Source organism: Trichosurus vulpecula, chromosome 8 (assembly GCF_011100635.1).
Source record: "Trichosurus vulpecula isolate mTriVul1 chromosome 8, mTriVul1.pri, whole genome shotgun sequence".
NCBI classification, from domain to species: domain Eukaryota; kingdom Metazoa; phylum Chordata; class Mammalia; order Diprotodontia; family Phalangeridae; genus Trichosurus; species Trichosurus vulpecula.
The window spans coordinates 251775899-251800144 of record NC_050580.1 but is presented as its reverse complement, the minus strand read 5'-3'; the positions used below and the strand labels follow the sequence as shown (position 1 = coordinate 251800144).

The 24246-nt window shown below is 41.9% G+C and overlaps 1 protein-coding gene across 1 annotated transcript; it reads right to left on the bottom strand.

Annotated features, from left to right (window-relative positions):
* Window positions 1-15855: 15855 nt before the first annotated feature.
* Window positions 15856-23541, bottom strand: CALM1 (calmodulin 1). The gene is given in 6 exon segments (XM_036734525.1): window positions 15856-19684; window positions 19865-19916; window positions 19918-19944; window positions 19946-20002; window positions 20311-20417; window positions 23401-23541. Coding segments are annotated over 6 exon segments (327 nt in total). The 5' UTR covers window positions 23471-23541; the 3' UTR covers window positions 15856-19670.
* Between the last annotated feature and the right edge of the window lie 705 nt (window positions 23542-24246).

Genomic DNA, 24246 nt, shown 5'->3' with positions numbered 1-24246 from the left:
TCGAGGGCTTGAGGGAAAGGAGGTAGGGGCAGTATTCCAGGCTGCTCCATTCCCTGGCCCCTCCATGAGAATTGAGTCCCTCTGAGAGGGGAGGTAGGAGGGCGAGAAAAACACAGGAAAGGCTATTTGATGGTGCCCATTGTAAGGCCTTTTTATTTGTTTGCCTAAAGTGAGAATATCAGCAGGTACTTCCCTCAATAGTTCTCCCCCAGTCAGGGACTGGAGCCATTAGGGCTGTTTTGAAGAGTAGTTTGGGAAAAGGTTCAGGCAGGTCTCAAAGACCTAGGAAGACACAGGGTCAAGGAGGTGAGAGTTAGTAGCACAGGCCAGAAGGAGACACCAGACGGAAAGAGCACTTGGGTAGGAATCCTAGCTTAGTTAAAGTCAAGTTAACAAGAACTTATGAAGGACCTACTATATGCCAGGTGCTGAACTAAGTCCTGGGGCGAAAGAGGCAAAAAAATTAGTCCTGGCTTTTAAAAAGTTCACAGTCTAATGGGGGAAACAATATGCAACCAATTGTGTACAAACAAAATATAGGTAGGATGATTTGGAGATAAATCAATAGAGGGAAGGCACTGGTTCTAAGGTACTAAGGGGGACAAGGAAAGATCTCTTATAGAAGATGGGATTTTAATTTGGTCTTGAGGGAAGCCAGGCAAGCCAAGAGACAGAAATGAAGAAGAAAATAATTCCAGGAATGAAGGACAGTCAGTGAAAATGCCCAGTCGGTAGAGAAACGGCAAGTCTTATTGTAAAAACAGCAAGGAGGCCGGTGTCTCTAGATCGCAGAGTGCGGGGTGTAGGTGGGGGTGTGTGGTTAGGTGTAGGAAGACTGGAAAGGCAGGTAGGGGTCAGCTTAAGAAGAGCTTTAAAAAACCAAGCAGGGGATTTTATATTTGATCCTGGAAGTGATAAGGAGCCACTGGAGTTGATTAAGTAGATAGACAGGGGTGACATGGTCAGATCTGTGATTTAGGAAGACCAATCTGACAGATGAATAGAGGATGGACTGGAGTGGGGGGAGAGACAGAGAGACAGAGACAGAGAAACAGAGAGAGAGAGAGAGCTGAGGTAGAGGGAACCACCAGAAGGCTATTGCAATAGGTGAGGGAGGCCTGCACCAGAGTGGTGGCAGTATCACAGGAGAGAAGATGGCAGAGAGGAGAAAGGTTATAAAGGTGGATAACAGTACCACACTGGCTACTTATCTACGTGATCCCTTATAACTTTACATCCTATGATAAGATTCAGTGCCTAGAATAGATGCTCTTTGCTCTGATCTTTTTTTATATAGCACAGGTGGATCGGGGTTCACAGGTGTGGTCTAATAACTAAGGCCCAGCCCGTTCTCTGTTCAAGCATGGGCAGAGGGCTAGACCTCTCAGAATGATGTTACCCTAAAGTCCCTTACAGATCTAAAATTCTAGGATTCTGTTGGTGAATAGAACTGATTCAATCGCTCTGACCTAATCTTTCTATGGTTAGGCTACAGGCAATGTTTAAAACGAGGAAGGTCTGCCCGCGTAATTATAGATGTTTGCCCCAAATATTACTTTGGATCTCTACTGTTTCTTGAAGGTTCACCCAACATGCTTGCTGATGCAGCACTGCTCGCTTCATACTCAGCTTTGGAGGGGGACATACATAGGGCATACATAGGGCAGCTGACTACTTCTGTTTGGGTTCTGTTGACTAACGATGAGGAGCTGGATTTTCTAACACTGTCATGCATGAGCCCTCACCAGTATGTTTCCTATTTTTTATCAGCCAGTAGTCTCAAGTAGCTTTTTGAAAAGGGTATATGCTAAGGTGTGAGTAAGTAAGAATTATCAGTACAAAACATTTTGTTCTCAAAGTCCCTAAGGAGAATGGAGATTAACCTAAATACAAGAATGGTAAGGCATACATATAGGGAGCATTAAATGTGTTATCTGCTACTGGTCCCTTCACTCTGATGACATGGCAAGTGGAAGTGGAAAAGAAAGAGATGGAGAAACTCTCCTTCTCAAAAGGGAGGGTTCCATCTCACAGGTTTGCTCAAACTGGAATTCTCAACTCATGAATTTAAATCTTCCACCATTGGGCTGGACACCTAAAAACTGCTGAAATTCCCCTTCTAGTTAAAGCTTCAGGACACAGTGATTAGCTCTTTTAGTTAGCCAGTAATTTTTCTCTCCTTTCTTGAGCCCAAGAAGCTTGCACCTCAGGGTGTAAACAATCTTGTTGACACATCATAACCCTTGATTAATTCTGGAATTCAATCAGAGGCATTTTTCACCTGATAAAGGTAACAGAGTAAAGAGAATTTTGTTAATTGAGATGATGAGTACGGCACATACCTCACTGTATTGAGTTTCATTTTGTTGCACTTTGCGTGTATGTGTATATATATATGTATATATATATATATATATATATTTTTTTTTTTTTTTTTTTTTTTTACAAATTGAAAGTTTGTGGCAACCCTGCATTGCACAAGTCTATCAGTGCCATTTCTCCAAAAGAGTGTGTCTCATTTTGGTAATTCTCCCAACATTTCAAACTTTTTCATTATTATTACATCTGTTATGGTGATCTGTGATCAGTGATCTTTGAGGTTACCATTGTGGTTGTTTTGGGGCACCATGGACTGTGCCCATATAAGATGGCGAACTTAATCAAGAAATGCGTGTGTTCTGACTGCTCTACCGACTGGCCATTCCCACGTCTCTCTCCTTGCACTTCCCCGTTCCCTGAGACACAACAGTATTGAAATTAGGCCAATTAATAACCCCACAATGGCCTCTAAGTGTTCAAGTGAAAGGTAGAGTCAATCGATGAGGAAAACTTCATTGTTGTCTTATTTTAAGAAATCGCCACATCAAACTGTCAAAAGCTAAGACCCTGCTTCAGTGTCTATATATAATTTAAGTTTGTACCCACTCTTCCAAGGGGAAATATACTCTTGGTGAGTGCAAAGCGGCAGTGCACTTTAAGTTTGTGGGGAAGTTTTTGTGTCAACTGTTCTTGCTTTACCTTCTTAGTAAATATCTTTTTAAAAAAAATTTAAAAGCTAAGACTCATACATTGTCAATGTTAAAAAAAAAAAGGAAAGAAAGAGAAGTTGCCCCAGCCACCCCAACCTTCAGCAACCGCCACCCTGATCAGTCAACAACCATCAACGTCATGGCAAGACCTTCCACCAACAAAAAGATTATGACTCACTGAAGGCTTGTATGATGGTTAGCATTTTTTAGGAATAAAGTATTTTTTAATTAAGGCATGTACATTGGTTTTTCTAGATATGATACTATTGCACACTTAATAGACTAAAGTATAATGTAAACAACTTTTATTTGCACTGGGAAACCAAAATACTTGTGTGATTTGCTTTGTTGCGATACTCACATTATTGCCATGGTCTGGAACTGAATCTGCAATGTCTCTGAAGTATGCCAGTACCACACCTCCCTTGGACTGCTTTGGTAATGCTTCAAAATAGCTGCAATTCCATCGGTAAGATTACTATGTTCACTGACACAGACCCTCCATAGCCTAGCAAACAGTATCATGAGTTGCTGTGGCCAAACGATTTATCACCCTGTGGTTGGTCATCCATTCTTAAGCTTCTCCAAACTTAGCTAGACTGGTTCTTGGAAGACAGAAGCAGACATTGGGCCCATATTGAAAGCCTTTCCAGCTTGGTTGGAACTCCCCGGATTTGCACTTCAGTGGTACAGCCCTGGAGAGCCCAGGGTCACCAACACACCAAAGTGAGACGTTGAGAGGAGCCCTTCAATGAAGGACCAGACGTCCGTGATGAGAAAACCCCGTATGAAAAAGGAGAATGTTTCTCCGATCTTGGTTTGTAATGAAAATCTGTCATTTAGCAGGTGGGACCACCTGAGGCAAATCATTTCACTTTGAGCTTCAGTTTCTTCATCCTTAAAATGAAAACATGACATCTAAGGTCCCTTCCGATTCTAATCATCTGTTGTCTGAAAAACAAACAAAAACAACCATATACTGTTGTAGAAAAGTACTTTTACTCACATCATCCCATTCACTCTTCTCAATAGTATAATTGAGGCAAAGAGGGCAAGGATTATCACCTCCATTTTGCAAATAAAGAAAATAAGAGGGGCTGCTAGGTGGCGCAGTGAGTAGGGCACCATCCCTGGAGTCAGGAGGACCTGAGTTCAAATCTGACCTCAGACACTTGATACACTTACTAGCTGTGTGACCTTGGGCAAGTCACTTAACCCCAATAGCCCTGCCTTACCCCTTCCAAAAAAAAAATGAGACTGGGAGGGTTTAAGTGACTAGCAAAGTGATGGAATTGGGACTTGAACCCAGGTCTTTTGGCTCTAAGCCTAGTCCTCATTCCACCATATCATAATGATTCCCGTCTACAGATGTAGTTGAAAAGGCGTAGGAGCGACCAAACATCCTTTCTAAAGCAGGTCCGCAGGGTGAAGACGTCAGCTTTGTGGTTGCCCTGCCCCCTTCCATTTTGCATATCCTGTCACCATCTTGGATTGCCTCTTACTTGTGGTTGGCCTCAAGCTTTTGTTTCTTAAAAGGTAGGGTGAGGGAGTGGTTAGAGAGAGAAGAAGCCCCTCCTTGGCAACAGGCTTTGTTATTGTTGTTGTTTTGTCATGTTCACCTCTTCTTGACCCTATTTGAGGTTTTCCTGGCCAGAGATACTGGAGTGGTTTGCCATTTCTTTCTCCAGCCCATTTTACAGATGAGAAAACTAAGGCAAATGGGGTTAAGTGTCTTGTCCTGGGTCACACAACTAGTGTCTGAGGCCAGATTTGAGCCTGGGTCTTCCTGACTCTAGACCGGATACTCTATCCACTGTACCACCCAGCTTCCCCAGGGACCGGGCTTAGATGTGGGTTAAAGAAGCTTGGTATGATTTCAAGTGTGATTGCAAGGTTTTTATACCCCCTCAAAAGTCTCCCACACGTTGGCTGATGCCTGAAGTTCTTCCATTTAAATTGTGTTGCTATAGCAATGTGTTACTTTAGGCAGTACGGGGTAGTGGATAGAGAGCCAGCCTCAAAGCCAAGGAAACCTAGGTCTGAGTCCTATCTCTGACATATACTGTGTGTGCCTGGAACCCACGGCAAATCTCTAAGACTCTCTAAGTGGCAGAGAAATTGCCAACCTGCCCTAGTACAGGAAGTGTCCTCTCCTGGGATTTTACTATGCCAATAGAGTCATAGGTCAAGTCCCTACCTGACTTTAATGTAAGCCTTTGGTCCTTGGTAAAAGTGCAACCCCGCCCCAACCCCAAGGGTAGGACTTTAAACTATCACTCATTCACACCTTCCTTATATGCTTCTCAGAGCCTTTCTCGAGAGTAGATTTTTATGGGGTGCCATAAAGGCTTGAGTATTGGGAACAGGGAACATCACTAGTAAAGCAAGGAAAAAGGTGCAGAAAAAGGAGGCAGGGGCACTGGAGACAAATTCTAACTATTGCACAGCCTGGGGGGTGGCATGGGGTGAGGAGGAGAAAGGGCTGACCCTGTCCTGACTCTTACAGCTCAATCCCTCCCCTCCCCACCCCTATTCCCAATGAGCTACATGGCTATTTGCCACTGGTAGTTCTGACTGCCTCATTTTTGCCATGCATTGGCAGCTGTGACTGAGTAACAGTGAAAAGATGCCAATTTTCCCCAGTGACATTTTGGGATATTATGGGCTTTTACCTGTGAGTTCAAAGGGTGACTGCAAAATTCTCAGAAAAAAAAAAATTCAATTCACTCGAATTTTAAAAAGGGAGAGGTGATAACTTTTAGCATAAGGAAAGGAGAGCATAGGATCACAGACTCAGAGCTGAAGGGTGTAACAATAATGTTGGTAGCAGCTGCTATGGAGGTGAAAGACCAACAAGACCAACAACAAAAGCACAGAGGAGGGCTGCTAGCACAGTTCCTTTGATCTGCTTTTCTAAGGAAAGCAACTTTAAGGGGTCAACAATCTTATTTTAATCAAACATACATATATCATTCACTTAGTTCAGGGGAAAAAACTTCAGAGAGACTACAAACAGAAATTACAAACAGATCAACAGACAGGCTTTTATCTGTCTGACCAAATCACAATACATACATAGTTACCAGAGAGAAGCACCAACATTTGGGTTTTCAAAGCCAGGGGACGGGGGGGGGGGGGGGGGGGGGCGGCGCACCTGCACGGCTTCAACGGCTACCCAGTGTCTTGTCACCAACACTCTTTCAATGAGTGTGCCCCCAAAGGTAAAACACCAACCTCTGAGTTTATATACACTTCTTCAGGGTCAAAGGGAATCACAACCACGTGACTCAAACCCATGTGACTTAAACGCTTGCTCAGGGTCAGAGGGCATCACAACTGTGGGACTCAAACCCGTGTGAACTAGGCCTTCCCTGACATAAGCAGGTCATCAAAGACTCCTGATTCAATCAAAGATTCCTTAGTGCTGAGAAGCACTCCAAAACAAAGACAACAAAAAATCACTTAGCTTGTGATTATATTTGAACAGCAAACTCATCAAAGGTACTTGATTACCTCAGCATTCCAAAAGAGAAAACAGTAAAAAAAAAAAAAAAAAAAAAGTCCCACCCTAATTACCTCAGCTTCCATTCTAGTTCAGTCCCCTCATTCTACAGATGAGTAAACTGAGGCACAGGGCAGTTAAATAATTCGCCTAAAGTCACACAGACAGTAAGCTCCAGAGGTTGAATCTGAACTCAGTGGAATTCTCTGACCCCATAGCCAACCATCTTTCCTCTGTACTACATTTCTCACCTCTCCAAAGGTTGAGGAGTCCTTGGCATCTAAGATCCCCGTCCCTGCTGGCAATCCAAGAATGTAAAGGCTATATTGTTTAACAAGACCCTTATTCTGAGGACTTTAAAGGACTTCTAGAGACAGCTACAAAAGTCATTATCTCGAGATCTACACCTGCAGCTCAAGAAATATGTTGTGTGCTTGGTACAGATGTATACAGCGCCGGATTTACTGATTGGGAGAATGGAGCTCTAGACCAAGCTTCACTGCTGGCTTTGTGATTGGGTGCAAGTAATTTCCTTCTCTGGGTCTCAGTTTCCTCACCTGTAAAGCGAAGGACTCAGACTGGAAGTTGACAAAGGTCCTTGTGTTAATACCGAGGGCCCTTCCAGCTTTAGCCTCCTAGGGAGGTAGTATGGCTCTAGGGGAAGAACACTGGACTTGGAGTCGGCAGAACTGGAACCAACATGCACTAACTGTGTGACTCCTGGCAAGTTATTCAAGTCCTCTGGGCATCAGTTTCCCCAGCTGTAAAACAGGGATAATTATACTTGCACTACCTAATTCCTAAGGCTGTTGTGAAGATTAAATGAGACGATGTTTGTAAAGTGCTTTGTTAACCCTAAAATATGATAGTTATCAGCTCTGAGGATGATGATGACGATAGCGATGTTTATAACTAAAGTGGGAATAGTATTTTCACTGCCCACCTCACAAGGGTGCTGTGAGGAAAGCAGCCAGTAAATGGCGAAATGCCGTTGAAATGTGAATTGTCATTATCTGCTAAGGTCCCTTCCAGCTTTAACGTCCCACAATACCATGACTGCCAATTTCACTTACTCTGATTGGCACTCTGACTTCGGCTTCAGGGGGACTGTTTCTATTAATACCAAGATCCAATTTTAAAATTCGCATCCTCTTTTTTGATCTATATATGAAATCGAGTGCTACAAATTAGAGATGCTGGAATGTCCGATATGTTTTACTTATTTTTCAAAGTGAAATAAGTAGATACATGGAAAATTACAAGCCTACAAAGCCTCGGTAGCAATTTGTTTGGGGAGAATGTCTATTTGCTAGCAAATGGAAGCAGATGGGGGCTGGGGGGTGTCGAATCAGAGTCTGCTCCAATTTGTCAAAAAGGAATCAGGTCAGCCAAACCTTATTTCCTTTCTTAACAAAGTAATTGGATTGCACATGGAAAATGCAGGATATGGGGTATATCTTGACTTTTGAAAAGGCTTTTAGTAACGGTTCGCATGATCTATCCACTGGACAATTGCTAAAATATGGTTGAAAGGCACTTAACATGTTTGGAAGTGATATAAAGTTGGCAAGCACTATGGGCATTTTGAAGGCCTGGATTATAGTTCCAGGTGATCTGGGCAAGTTGGAGGAATGCCCACATAGTGCCCATTAGCTACTACCAGGTTCAGTATAGTTGCTTTGGGAGAAATAACTATTCAAAACTCATGACCCAAGACCCCATATGTTGGATCACTATTGGATCACATCAGAGACGAATAAATGCAACGGGAAAAAAAGCATTTAATTAAGAAATGTAAGTATGCAAATGAAGGAGTAAAACATTCTCTTCACTTCTATGCAGAGGAATGCAATGCCCTATCTATACCTTCAGGATTAATTCCCCTACACTCCTGGGGAGATGGGGTAGGTGGGGACAGTAGTTTCAGATCTTTCAGTCCCAGCGGTAGATCCTTAGTTGTTTCGTTCAGTTGTTTCAGACTCTCTGTAACTCCATTTGGGATTTTCTTGGCAAAGATACTAGAGTAGTTTGTCATTTCTTTCTCCAGCTCATTTTACAGATGAGGAAACCGAGGCAAATAGGGTTGTGACTTTCCAGGGTCATAGAGCCAATAAGTGTCTGAGGCCAGATTTGAACTCTGGTCTTCCTGACTCCAGGCCCAGCACTCTATCCACTGTGCCACCTAGCTGGTAATATTGTTCTGTCTGTTTCATGGAATAGTTTTCCTGGGACAACGATAGGGGAATAGGATGTGGGGGGAAGGGGGGGAAGAAAGAACCCTTGCCTTTGTTCTAGAATTATCAAAGTATAAACTCAACACTGTGGCTCAAGGACACCATGTTCATAGCATTCCAGGTCAACAAGCATTTATTAAGTGCCTGCGATGTGTCAAGCAGTGTACTAAGCTTTGTTTCCTCTCTCCTTACTCTTAGCAGGAATTCACATCCACTCCACTTTGTCCTTTTGAGTATCCCACATTGCAGTGCACTCCCTCATCACTGAGTGTGCATCTTGATCATGTGACCATAATGTGGGCTCATGCACGCCTCAAGGATTGTGGAAGATAGAGTCCAGAGAAATTTCGCAAAGAACGATGCGCTGTTGGCCTCAAGCACCACGACAAATGAAATCCTCAGATGTTCCCTCTATATTCTGACCAGATGGGGGAAAGTTTTGTGATTAATGTAAAGTACTGCTGAATTCAATGATTCTTAAAATTTCAATTTCCATAGGTTCGTAGAATTTTGTAGAGCTGGAAGTAACCTCAGAGATCACAATTCAGGGGGCCCATGGAAAGATTTCAGCAAGTCCATGACCAGTAGTGTGCTGGAGCCAGCTCGAACCAGCTCACGAGAGCAGATTATTAAATTCTCAGTGTGAGCATTTGTATCTCAGAAATCAGCAGATGCCACAAATCAGCTCTCGATCTATTATTTTGAAAGCAATGGAGAAAATTTTAATAATGCAGATTAAACAAAGTGCATCCTATGTGTTTGGGGAGCCAGTTGTTTAAACATTTACCAGCATGTTTCTGAGCATGATCCCACGCTGGAGACTCCAAAAAGAAAAGTAGTTCAGGGAGGATGGAAAGCTTTAAAATATAAATTTCTGATTATGCAACTACAAATCATCTTGATCAGAAACAAGGTTGCCAGGAGGGCAGATCCTCAAAAGAAAACAATGTGGCTGCACAGGTGCCTCTCTCTGACAAGCTCAAACTGTAAAAAGACATATACAAAAGACAGAAGCAGAGGCATAGATAAGGACTAGCGTAGGCCACCTTCCTCAAATAACCTCAGCACGGGGCCCAGCACTTAGTAGGTGCTTAATAGTTGCTTGTTTCCTCTCTTCCTTTAAACTGCACATAATAACGACCCCTACCTTCCAGGACCCAGTGAGATAATATTTGTAAAGTGCTCTATAAATGCTAGTTAGTAATAGTAGCACTAATAAGAACTTGCAAGGCTTTGACGTTAGGAAAAGCAGACGCCCAGGATGTGCCGAGGGGTACCCAGGACAGCACCAGCAACAAAAACTTCTAAAGAGATGCGTGGTATAATTGGAAGAGTTTCTCTCGGACTTGGAGTCAGAAAATCTGAATTTGAATCCCAGCTCTGATGACTCACTGGGTAAAGAGAAGCCGGCCACCTAACCTCTCGGAGCTTCTCATTTTCTTCCTGATCTATATACCTGCAACATTCGTACCCCTGCTTCACAGGGTCATTGGGAGGAAAACTCCTTGCAAACATCAAAGCCTTGTAGAAATGCAAGCTCTTGTTAGTGCTACTAATAATAATAATAACTAACATTTATATAGCACAAGGCACCTCAGGGCGCAGTGAGTAGAGCACCAGCCCTGGAGTCAGGAGGACCTGAGTTCAAATCCAGCCAAGGAAGCTTGACGCACTTACTAGCTGTGTGACCTTAGGCAAGTCACTTAACCCCAACTGCCCCACCCCACCCCCCAACAAAGAAGACAAAACAAAAAAAAGGTTTGCAAAGCACTTTACAAATATCTCGCTGCGTCCTGGAAGGTAGGGAACAAGCATCATGAAGCACCTCCTCCGTGCCAGGCACTATGCTAAGTGTTTTACAAATACTATTTCATTGATCCTCATAATAACCCTGAAAGGCCTGTGTGACTATTACCCTCATTTTACAGATGAGGAAACCGAGGCAAGGAGAAGCGAAGTGACCTGCCCAGGGTCACGTAGCTAGCCTGAAGCTGTATTTGAAGCAGGCCGTCCTGACTCCAGGTCCAGGGCTCTGTCCATTGTGTTCACAACAAAAACAAGGAAAGACGGTCCCCCACTGCTCAGGACAGATGGCATGACATTAGCAGATGAGAGAAACAAAGTAGAACCATTCACCTTATTCTCCTTTCTCTTCTGTATCGAGTATGGGTCTTCAAACCAGAAAAAGCAGGACAAGCGTCATCAAGAAGGAAATGGAATTTGAGATGTAGCATCTGCCAGAGAAACCCTACCCTAGGGTGGCTGCTGTTATCCCTGAATGACCATGTTCCTTTCCCCCTACACACACACACACACACACACACACCCCTTAGAAAGGATCCTTCCTCTTACGAAGAAAAGCAAAATAATTTGAGTGAAAAAGGAAAATTATTGCCTTTTTTGATACACGCTAGAGGATAAAAACATTAATAGGCTGCAACATGATGTTCATAAATAATCTTACCGTAGGATGTGTGATTTGGGACAAGTTTTTGCTCTTATCTTTATTAACATGAAAACAAGACTTTAGAATTTTGCCTTTGAATTATTCAGGTCACCACCTAATTGTGCATAAATGTACATGAGCAGGTCCACTCTCACAACCATGACCTAAAAACCCATCCTTGCAGGGAAGACGGTAACTTTCTTCCTCTCGTTGAGTTACTAAAGGCAAGACATTAAATGCAGACAGAATCCCCTGCCCCCTCCCTTTAAATCCATTTCAAATGGAAGATTTACAAGGAGGATGGAATTCTTTTCTGACTCCTTAGCTTGAGGCTCCAAGATGAGATCCGAATTGCTAGAAAACAGAAATTTCCATTTCCTTCTAAGGCATCCGGATTCACTGATTTCCTGGTGCCACCTTGCTCAGCTCAGAGCCTCTGCTCAAAGCAGAAATATACATTTTCCCTTTTTTCTCCTGTCTAAAAGAAAAAAGAGCTTCGGAAACCTGATGACGTGGTCACTTCATTTGATCTCACCCAGCTCCCACGAGAGCTTTCTATTTCTGTTAGATTCCTGGGACAAAGATGGAAAGTGAGCTGACCAGCCTTTTAATCACCAGTTTCTGTCCTCTGTTCCAATATTGTATCACTTTTAATAGCAAGATGACATCTCCACCCCCCCCCGCCCCGCTCTGCTTTCCCCCCACACACCTCTGCCCCAGTATGACTGCAGATTTTAAAATAATTTCATCAGCTCAAAACACAGTCTCCTAAATTCTAGTCTCAATCATCTGTAAAACAGAGGGGTTAAATGATGATCTCTCAGGTGCCCTCTAGCAGAAGTGACCAATATGTGGCCCTCAGGGAGCATGGGACACATACCCTCGAGTGCGCACTCGACTCACTTCCTTTTTTTTTTTAAATTTTTTTTTTTTTGGCAGGGCAATTGGGGTTAAGTGACTTGCCTAAGGTCGCACAGCTAGCACATGTGTCAAGCGTCTGAGGTCGAATTTGAACTCAGGTCTTCCTGACTCCAGGCGGGTGCTCTTCCCACGGTGCCACCTAGCTGCCCTCGACTCACTTCTTAAAGAGGTCTATTCACTGAATGGGCGCTGCCTCAGTCAAACTGAGAACTGGAAAAGACCTTAGCTCAAAATGGCCAAGGTCCCTCACTACATCCTGGGCCTTCTCCAGCTATCCTGATCGATATCTGGCCACTGGACCCACATGGCTCCAGAGGAGAAAGTGAGGCTGGTGCACACAATGGAGACTTTGCACAGCCCTCCCTCCCTCAAATACAATTCAACCGCAAGTCACGTCATCATCTCCCTGATGTCGTGCTCCTCTTCGAGAACGATGGACAAGCCACTACAAAGCAGAACAAAATGTAATTGGGAAATATTTAACTAAGTAAATAAAAATATGATATTGCTGTTAAGTTGTTTCTGACTCTTTGTGATCCCAAGGAACATGCTGTCCATAGGGTTTTCTTGGCAAAGATACTGGAGTGCTTCATTATTTCTTTCTCCACTGGATTAAGGTAAACAGGAGTTAAGTGACTTGCCTAGGGTTACACAGCTCGTGTGTGTCTGACGTGGATTTGAACTCAGGCTTCCTGGACTCTAGGCCTAGCATTCTATCTACTGAGCCACCTAGCTTTCCCCAAAACAAAATAGAATATAAGTAATGTTTAATACATGGTTTTCTAACTCAATACGTGGCCCATGAAGATCCTTCCTTACATAGGGATTAGTGGCCTTCCCATGTGAGTTTTTTGACAGCCCTGCTCTACGGCATTGCCGAGCTCTGAGGCTACAATTTCTTGAATTTTAAAATCAAAATCAAGCTTGGCAAAGACTCAAATTGTTAGAACCGATTCTGAGATCAGAGAGGCTGATTCCCCCCAAACACAGAAAGCCAGTGAGCAAGCTAGAACTGGAACCAGAGTTTGGACTTCCTTCCACCACACCTGGCAGCTGCTCCCTTTCTTTAGATCAGAGCTTAGACTCCTGGAACCAGGTGGGAGGCAGCACAGTAGAATGCAAACGGAATTCAGAGTCAGAAGACCCGGTCTGAATCTCAGCTTTGCCATTTGTTATCTGGGTGATTATGCACAAAAGTCATTTTTTCTCCTGTCTGGGCCTCAGGTTCCTCTGGGCAGCTAGATGGTACAGTGGATAGGACACTGGATCTGATGGCAGGAATACCCGAGTTCAAACCCTACCTCAAATACTTACTAGCTGTGTGACCCTGGGCAAATCACTTAACCTTTCTGCCTCAGTTTCCCTATCTGTAAAATGGGGATAGCAACAGCACCTGCCTTATACGGTTGTTGCTGATAACATGTAAATCACTCTGCCGACCTTGTGGTACTCTATAAACGCTAGCCAGCATTATTATTATCTGTAAAATGAGGCATTTGATGTTGTTGTTCAATCATTTCAGTTGTGTCTGACTCTCCCTGACCTCATTTGGATGGTTTGGTTTTTTGGGTTTCTTTTTGGAAAGATACTGGAGTGATTTGCCATTTCCTTCTCCAGTTCATGTTACAGATGAAGAAGCTGAAGCAAACAGGGTGAAGTGACTTGACCAGGGTCACACAGCCAGGAAGCGTCTGAGGCCAGATTTGAACTCAGGAAGTGGAGTCTTCTCGATTCCAGGTCTAGCCCTCCGTCCACTGGGCCACCTACATGGCCCTTAAGGTCTCTTCCAAATCTGACTCCTATAATCCTTTGATTCTAAGGCTAGAAGATGTTTCAGAGACATCAAGGCCAGACCCACCCAACCGGAACACAAATCCTCTCTGCAGCATCCGGAGTCGTCACCTGCTGGAAGACCTCCAGAGATGTGAGCTGCCTTCCCTGCACTCAGCCTCTAAGATGGAGTAGGTGAACAAGAGAGCTCCAGAACGACCCTGATGTTTGGGGGGGATGAGGGGGAATGGAGCTCCTGACTCCTGCCTTTCCTCAGTTTCTAGTCAGGGACAGAAGAGAAATCATGGATGTTAAGCCACGGGGCAACAAAAAGCCTGAAAAGAAGGGAGTGACCTCTCTCTGCTGGGGCATCACTGGATCCAAGGCCCGCCCATCAGACTTGACCTCAGGTCCTGCCCTTTGCTACCTTGTGATATTGGGTACTTTTTTACTTTTTACTTTACTTTTACATTTACTTTTGCTTCTTCCTCTAGAAAATGAGGAGCATGGACTACTTAATCGCTATCCTTCATAGCTCCAAATCCTGTGATTTAAAAAAGGTTCTAACAGGATATCCCAAAATGCCGTTCTTCATATTCTTCGTGATACTCACACGTCAGTGGTAAGACTTGCTAAATAACCATATGTTCCTGCCGTTTTTATATGTTAAATTAATTTGAACTTAAAAGATTCATAACATCTTAGCCCTGGAAGAGGACTATTAGTCCAAGGCCTTTATTTTGTAGGGGCAGCTAGGTGGCACAGTAGGTCGTGCACTAGGCCTCGAGTCAGGACCTGAGTTCAAATCTTGCCTCAAATACTTACTAGCTGTGTGACCCTGGGCAAATCACTTAACCCTATTTGTCTCTGTTTCCACAAATGTAAAATGAGCTAGGAAAGGAAATGGCAAACCACTCCAGTATCTTTGCCAAGAAAGCCCCAAATGGGGTCACAAAGCGTTAGACACGACTGATCCATAACTCGTTTTGTAGCGGAGACCCAGACTGGTAATCTGCCTCATGCAAATCCCTACTGGTGATAAGTAGGATCACCGGAGACTGCAAAGGAGCTGACCTCGTTTAGTTCAACTCTTCACTTTGTAGTAAAAGGACAGCGGAGATCTAGAGGAAATGAAGTGACTTTCCCAAAGTGGAGCTGGGATTCCTATCTAGGTCTTCTGACTCCAAACCCAGTGACTAGAGCTGGGGGATTCACACCTAAATCTTCTGGCTCCAAATGTTCCGCCACAATCCATCTTCTGCCTAAAGGTGGACCGCATAAAGTGAATGAACTGCATGGAGGTGAGCAGTTCTAATGCCAGATAACCATCTGGATACTTCTTTTAAATCCATCCAGTCCAAGTGACGGAGGATCACCTACGTCCGGCCTCTTCCTTGAAGTCAAGTCATTAGCCCGAGATCATCTGACAAGTTAGTGACAGATAGGTTTCCATTTTTTTTTTGCAACAGAGATAAATGATCAGTATTTATCTTACAGGTCAACTAATCAATACTTGTTGATTTCAGGTCAGATTTGGGCTAACAACATAAGCATGGGAGAACGGGAGCTTTTTCCCATCTTGTTCATAAAGTAGCTACCCCATACAGAGTCACCTTGACCCTAGCTGTTCCCTACGCACTGATACCTCAGCTGGTTATCGGGCTCAGACCAAAGAATGTTTCTAGCACGAGGCCAGCACTAACTGGCAAATAGGAAAATGAGTTTTGCTTCAGCTGCATACACATTGAATCCAGTTCTACAAAGAACAAGTTACTGTAAACGGTAACCATGTAACATAAAGGCCACAGTGGATGCAGAACGGGTTTTCTTCGCTCCTTTTTAGCCAGAGGCCTCTGGCATTACCTTACACAGAGCATGGGTCTAAGTTGTGTAGTGTGGAGAGAGTGAAAGCTTTAATAAAAAAAAAAATCTAAAAACCTATAGACTTCACGGTTAGAGATGAAAGGCTGCAGAAATGTTTATTGAATACAGTGTCAGGTTTATAAATAAACTTATTTACAGTATTTCCATAAGTTGGTCCCCCATCAAAGAGGTGGTTAAACCTCCACACATTTTGATCTGTTACAGAAACTTTCAATTACATCTTTTCCAAAAAGCCATTATGAAGGGCAACTTTGGTAACAAAAGAACCACTATGAGCTTTGCTACAGAAGTGTTTAATGGATATAATACTGAATTTGGGGAGGGGAAGACACCACTCCACACATTTCACTACTTTCCACTGCAGATACACATGGGAGAGAGCATGTACTCTCCCCTAAAGTCAATTTCAAGGGGATAAAAATTGCTAGCTGAATGGATGAATTAAGACAAATTAGTGGAACCTCGCTGTCAAAGGATGAGCAAGCAGTTTGGGGGTTGCACAATAAAGTCAAATTGATTGAGTAAAAGAAAGACAGGCTTGACCAGATTTACATTCTTTGATTAGGAATAAATTCCCAGTATGTTGCGGGAATCATTTGCTACTGCTTTGACACAAAATACATCAGCTCTAGACCTGCTGGACAGCCATTACAATATTGTTACAAATACAATCAAACATGCATTTTATAAAGAGAATATAAAAATATGTACAGTAGCTAATTTTCACCAATTAAAGTGTGTGCAAAAATTTTTTGTCGAAAAAAAAAAATCAGAAAAAGCCTTCCTTGGCAATAGTGCATCAAAAACCCATCTGAAATACCAAGATACGTTTGCCTCTCTCTCAACACTTACCCCCAAACAGATGGAGAACAAAACCATGAGAAAGTGTTTGCCAAGTACTGAGTGGTTTTATGGCGTGTCTTAGGCTAAAGCAGGATGCCAGTTAAGACTAGTGACTTTATATATAAATATATGCATATATTTATAAAGCAGGAAGGGTTACGGGCAAGAGCAGTTGGGAAGTGCTAACACAAATCCATGAGCAATGTCACTAGCTCACAACTTACTCACTCAAAAACATTCACTATATCCAGTTTCTGTTTACACCAAACACTTGATCCTCATCAAAAAAAAAAAAAAAAATGGGTTCCTTTGTCTCTACCCAAACACCATGAGGGGAAAAGGCTACCTCATATTTGCCTACTTCTCACCAGCTTTTTTCTTCACTTCTGCACATTTATTGTTGGTAGACATTCTTTGGGGAAGGTGCCTGGGTTTGGAACAGGATGCTAACTTCTCAAAAGGACCCAAAAGCTAAAAATCAAGTCTCCTAGATAATAGCACTTGAATCAAAAAGCCCCATCAGCTTTAGGAAGGGTGAGTTGGAAAAGGCTTGTGATTCGCTTTTTTTTTTTTGACATCACCTCTCCTAAAACTAGAAAGTCACTGACCGAGGCATTTTTAAGTCATCTTGTCACAGGTTTAAAACCAGAGACCAGGCCAGGAACCAGGCTATTCTATGCCTCCCTCCTCCCCCCTCGATACACATACACACACAGACAAAAAACATCATAGGCTATCAAGTTATCAAAATTCCTAGCTAGAGCCATTCCAGTAGCAATTCCAGTGTGGGGAAATCCCCAGCACCAGAAAGGATCTAATGTCTAAGCCATTATTCACAATCACCCTGCCCAAACACGGATTTTTTCCCCATGTATGGAGAAACAAGCAGTGATACTTAATGCTCCACGGACTTCAGTAACGTACGAAATAACCACTTAAGTTCTTTCCACCCTCAGGTTGGTCACTTTTAGCCACAAAAAAAAAAAAAAAAAAAAAAAAAAGCAAAAGCAAAGAAACCGATTGGAGTTTTGCCACACCACACTGTTCCTAACCGTCCTCTGGCAGAAACATTAGCAAAAGCCGCAAAATGCTTCTTCAGGAATCAGCCCCTTCATACGTTAGTTAGCTGCGAAGGTAGCAGACTCATTCTCAGATTTCCCTAGCAGTACCCACCATGCCCAGACAATATAACTGAAGAAATTTCACACAGGAACTAAAAACTACAAACTTACTAATTGGATAGAACTATTTAACACATAGAAAAATCTAGCCTCCTACAAAGCGTGGCCACCTTTAATGCAACATGGGTTTAAAGTGACTTTTTTTTTCGTATGAGCTGATGCCATCACAAAGGTTGGTGTCAGCACTTTCTAATAGTTTTGGTTACAGGGTTTATAATTAGACACAAAATTCACTCCAGGCTGGAGTTCTACTTACAAGCTGTGAACTAGCATACACACAGAGGGCACAGTTCTATTTGGAATAAATTAGAAACGTAGAACACATAGAGGGGGGAGATTTTGGGGGAGGGGATGAAAGAGAAGAAACCCAAACAAGATGCTACGTGAACAGCATGTATAAATTAGCTGTGAGTTGCATGGTGAAAGATAAGTCTTTTAAGCATAAAGAGATTCATTTAGAAAAGTGGCCTACTGCTTCTATCACACACAGCAAGGATTGAGTTACACTGCCATACTGAATCGTGAATCATGCCTTTCCCATAGATGGTGTCAGTAAGTTACATAAAGCAGGTTATTAGCAGCATGTTTTAAAGGAATCCCAGGTACATGCTTTAGAGGATAGATGTTTCTTCTTCAGGCCACTCTGCCTGAACTGATTCACTGCTATCAGGAAAATGGCCAACTAGACTTAAGTTTTTATTGTCTAAAAAAAAAAAGCCTGTCAGTATGTTTGTCTCTAGTAAATATCTTAGGACTCAGAGATTAGTTCTTACTACTGGGGAAGGTGGAGGGGGAAAAAACCCAGAGGTCCGGGTATCTGAAAACATACTGGTCTGCCAGCACAATACTTCCCCTCCTCCCCCAACCCCCCAGCCTTCAGCTGCCCTGTCCCCATTTAAATTTCAGCTTTACAAAGCATTTAAACACCACTTTAAGTTAATGGTCTTTTATTGGAAAAAAAAAGACTAGCATTTACAACTTGGAATGGACATAAACTGTAATATCTTGAACAGCGATGTTGATAGTTGTGCTGAAGTCCACAGCCTACTCTGCCGGCTCCAAGTCATGGTACAGAAGGTTTTAAAAATAGAGAGTCCAAAGATGCTCCCTTGGTGAAGGTTTCTTTTCAAAAATTTTGTGTGAACGGTAACAGCCTGACATCCGTTTCACTATAGTGCAGTGCAGACAATGCTAAACCAATAGAAACACAGACATGCCATCCAGAGTTTGAGATCACCATTAGGGTTTGGAGCACACTTAAGTACAGAAGAACCACCGTTAGGGCTACATCTTGAAATTCTGCATCCTTCAACCATTTTGCTGCATACCATCCTGAGGTAAACCAATTTTACTTTATTGTATTGACTTTTTTTTTTTAAAGTAACCAGCTAGGACAATTTATACTAACAAATTGAACTAGATAACCCACGTGGGTAACATTTTTTAATTTTGTTTTTTTGTTTTTCTTTTTTTTTTCTTTTTTTAATACAAATGTCTGACTGTGCTCAATTGTCAAGCTGCATGCATGAAAAACTGGCCAGCCCAAACAGTGTCATAATCATTAGCAAATGGAACTTGAAGGAGAGTCCACTAAGTGCTTCCTTATCATTTAAGGTAGTAGTACAAGTACTTATATTGTAAAACTCATGTGTTAATTGGATCTTTTGGGGACAGGACCACCAACCAATACATGCAGATTTTTTTTTTTGTGGACAGAAGGTACTTTTGACATTCAGTTTTGCTATACAGAAACAGAATGAATAAATGAACTTTTTTTTTTTGCAAGAGGTAAGTAAAAGATTCAATTTGATTCATCTAGAGGGGGAAAAAAGGTGAGAGGAGGTCTTCATTTTGCAGTCATCATCTGTACGATTCTGAAAGACAAATAACCACAGCTTTTGGTTATCTTCAAAGCAACTTTAACTCAGTAAAACATCTCAATGTACTTTGTGTAAAAGAAAACCCAGTATCTAAGAAGTCGAGTACCTTGTCTATTTTGCTAACAAACAGAAAAAAAACCCCACACTGGAGAAGTCTGGTAGTGGGCATTTTACCTTCATAGTTGACTTGTCCGTCTCCATCAATATCTGCTTCTCTGATCATTTCGTTCTACTTCTTCATCTGTTAGTTTTTCCTCCTAAGTTTGTCATTACATGACGTAGTTCTGCCGCACTGATGTAGCCATTGCCATCCTGGGAACAGTTAATGAGTATTAATGAGTATCCTTCACACAACTGTTCTACGCTCAATCCATGCTCACATAAACAGATCTCCATTTTCTAGGTCTACACTCTGAACCTGGGTCAGCTGTAGCAGCTCAGGACGCGTTAAAAAGTCCCATCCCCGTAACCATGAGAAATTTCTACCCCAGCACAAATACAGACATTATTCCATGAAGATGAGACGCTGGAAGGACCGTTTGAAAAGCTTGGTAAATGGGGATGTAGGTCATTTAATAATTTGTTTAAAGCTGCTGTTTATAACACAGACTCAGCAATACCTTGTCAAAGACTCGGAATGCCTCACGGATTTCTTCTTCACTGTCTGTATCTTTCATTTTTCTAGCCATCATGGTCAAAAATTCAGGAAAGTCGATAGTGCCATTACCTCAAAAAACAAAAACCCAGAAAGCAGGTTATTCATTTGATTAAAAATTGTCTGGCTTTTTTGGTAAGAATACTCAGTGACACCATTTCAGGACCAACAGATACTTTTAAGCGTTTCCTAGCCGGCAGACCACTTAATTTCAGGACAGCACCTTTTAATACAAAGAAATCCACAGATAAAAGTACAAAACCGACTCCAAAATTCCACTGTTCCATCACTCATGCAACAAAACAAGAAAGAACAAATGAACAGGAGATATCACAGTATCGTATGAGCTGAGTCTTCATGTTCCCTAGAGCCTGGCTCCTGAGGGAACAGATGTTTCTTCTTCCATGTTTGCATCCACTCAACTCAGTGGGAATTTATAGAAGCCTAAGTAATGCTACTGATCACCTAAGGATCACAGACTAGAATGGGCCTCAAAGACAGGCCTTCTGATACCATCTCCTTCACCACAATGGTTAATGTGAAACACATTAAATTTGGAAGAAAAGGACGAGAACTGAAATAAGAAATTTTGTTCTTTCCCCTGTGGCCCAAAAGTCTCATTATCATACTTCTCTCTAAGGCCTCCCACCCACCTTTATAAAGGACATTAAGGTGATAATGGAATCACAGACTTGGAGCCGGAAGGTGCTTTACAATACAGAATAACGATAGCTGGCATTTGTATAGTGCTTGAAAATCACTTTGTATGTACCATCTCATTTGTCCAACCCTGGGAGACAGGTGCTGTTATCCCCATCTTACACGATAAGAGAGCTGATTCTGGAAGAGGCTGCCTGAAGCAGGATCTGAACACGTATCTCACTGATGGCCCGTGATGCCCAGACCCACACACCATCCCACTTACTCCACCTTGCTGACTTCAGAGGTCCTCTAGTCTGATTCTCCATTTTATACTTGAGGAAACTAAGGTCCAGAGGGATTGGCTTGCATAAGGTCACACAGGTGGCTGGGAAGCAGACCTTGGTTCTCACTCAAGTAGTCTAAACTTCTTGGTCCAGGACGCTTTCCCACCGTACCCCACTGTCAATCAATGGCCACCAATCTTTACCGATTTACTTAATTATCTTTCATCCTTAAGATATTTGGGAATTTCACATATCTTGGAACCGTGATTTAAGACACCCTCTTGCTCTATCAAAAGAATCCTTACTTCCCAACCATCTTTCACTTTTATCGTAAACGCTTCCAACTAGGAAAAAAAGTGACTTTTGCTTCAAATGATAAACTAAGTTATTAATGTTAAGTGAAAGGAACAAAGTCACAAGAGACTAACAGTATCACACACACTGTTAGCACTTCTAGGTATGGTTATCCTTTCTGGTAAGTTAAAACTAGAACACACTCTCTAAAACTCTATTGCCTTTTGGGTTCAAATGATAAAATTCCAACGTATTTTATATATGCAGTATTTTTAAAAATAAACAACAAAAATAAGATATTTATTAAATTATTTTGGAGTGGCCAAACCTCATAGCTACTGCCCTTAAATTCTTGATTACGCATGATCATTCCTCGTTACATCAGTTGTACTTGGTACAATTTTTGTCATATCAAGGAGATGAGCTTCCCCAGTCTTTTTTTAATAGTTTTAGGGTAGAAGTAGAGAATCACCTAATTGGTCTAGATACCTAAACACCTCAGTAGGCCAACTAATACAATTGAAAGCTACTAATTAGGTTTTACTTTCCAAAACAACTGGAATGGAAGCCAGAGTGATAAGTAGACAGGATACCAAATTAGTATGAGATAAACTGATTTAGACCTAGCTCGGGCATTTACTCTCCATGAGCCTTGCAGAAATCGTTTCCTTTCTGAGTCTCAATTACTCTGTCAAACACAGTGCCACCTTCCCCCTTACAGTCATACTGCTATGAATAGCAAATGATAATGTACACAGAGAACACAACAGAAAATATAAAGTACCCGCACAAATGTAAGGTATATTAAGAAACCCTACGAACTGAACCCTTTTACAAAGAACACCCACTCAAATTCACCCATTTAACACTTGCAAATGTGGTTCCTGCTCATTGATCCAACTAACAAGTTTTAATATACAATCCAATTAGTCATTCTGAAAAATCTTAGGCTAAGAACTGCTAGTCCTGGGTCACTGTTTGCTTGTACATACTCTTCTGATACTAACCTCTCAGGTTCATTTCTTCTCTTGTAAAGCAGCTTTCCAGGGCTGACTCTCCTTGCCCTGCCCCACCCCCATTTTAAACTATTAGCTGACATCTCCTCAGTGCTTGCTTACTTAATTATACCACAGCTGAGGTAGATATTGATATGGACCCAAAAAAAGGCTGCTTAAGGGAACAAGTGAGAATCTTGTGATCCTACAACTGCACAAGTTCTTTTAAATGAAAGAGACCATTTCTACTTCCTTTGTATACCTAAGGACCTAGGAACAATGTTCTGCATGTGAAAGGCCCTCAAATGTTGACTGATAAAATGTTTTGTGTGGATATTAAAAAAAAAACAAAAACAAACCACAGTGACCCAGGAACTAGGAGAGTTCAAGCTAGGTAAGCAAGGAGAATGTAATTTTCAGATGATAAGATTGTGTTATCACTTGTGTAGGGAACTTTCCAGTGTGCAAAGTCCCTCTAGTCTACAGACTGACAACTCAATCTATTAAGGGACTTGCCCAAGGCCAACACAGCTGGCAGTGTCAGAGGCAGGACTTCAATCCACATGCTCTGCACTGCCAGTCTAGGCCTTCTATCTCCTCTATCTCTAACCTCTTGGAAGCTGCTTCAATAGGCAAGGGACAATAAAGAACTATGCTTCACTTTCATTTCTTGGTGCAGAATCCATGATTACCCTCATGAAAGGTATGAAGACATAAGCAACTACATAAAAGCCCTTTTATGTATTTGCTCACGGGCCTGAAAGACAGACTTAGAACATGTTCTAACTGGAGAAAGTTACACAACCCCTGGAGCTCATTTCAGATTTCCAAAGGCCTTACCATCAGCATCCACCTCATTGATCATATCCTGTAATTCTGCTTCTGTTGGATTTTGACCCAATGACCTCATGACAGTTCCAAGTTCTTTTGTCGTGATGGTGCCATCGCCATCTTTGTCAAATAGGGGAGAAGGCTTCCTTAATTCTGAAAACAAAAGCCACCACACCACCTCAGTCTATGGGTCTTAATCAAGAACACTGAAGTGTCTAATGCTTACCTAATCAGGATTTTCCAGATTATTTGAAAAAAACGTCCTCATACGAAATACTCTAATAAATTTTTTTAATCACACTACCTTTTCATAGAAGCCTAAAATTCATACATAGTATTTATGGTCATATTTCTTCTCTAGTAACAGATTTGAGAGTTATGAAAAATGTCTATATCTATATATGTAAACACACACATATATATATTAGTTTGTAGTTTAATAGTTATTCCTAGGTATGCTTACAAGCAGAATATTGGAGAACAGAACTAGATATCTCTCTCTCAACTCCCTAACCAGCTATAAATTTAAAAAAAAACACACCAAAGCCTTTCTTTATTACAACTTTGTAGATAGACCATAATGAGTCAACAGGGAATTATTCACACAGGCCTGCAAAAACATTTAGAAATGAGACTACCTTAAATAAGGATTCTGCAGACACGATCAACAAAATATGACTAAAGTTAAAAAACAAACCAATTTTTACCAATGACACTAGAGACTGCTTTCTAGCTTATTTCTCAATCATTATAGCTCCAGAGAGATCAAACATATTCATTTCCATTTAGGTTACTTCATGACAGGACAGCACCACACAGACTTTCCAAATTACTAAAAATGAGAAATTAATAATT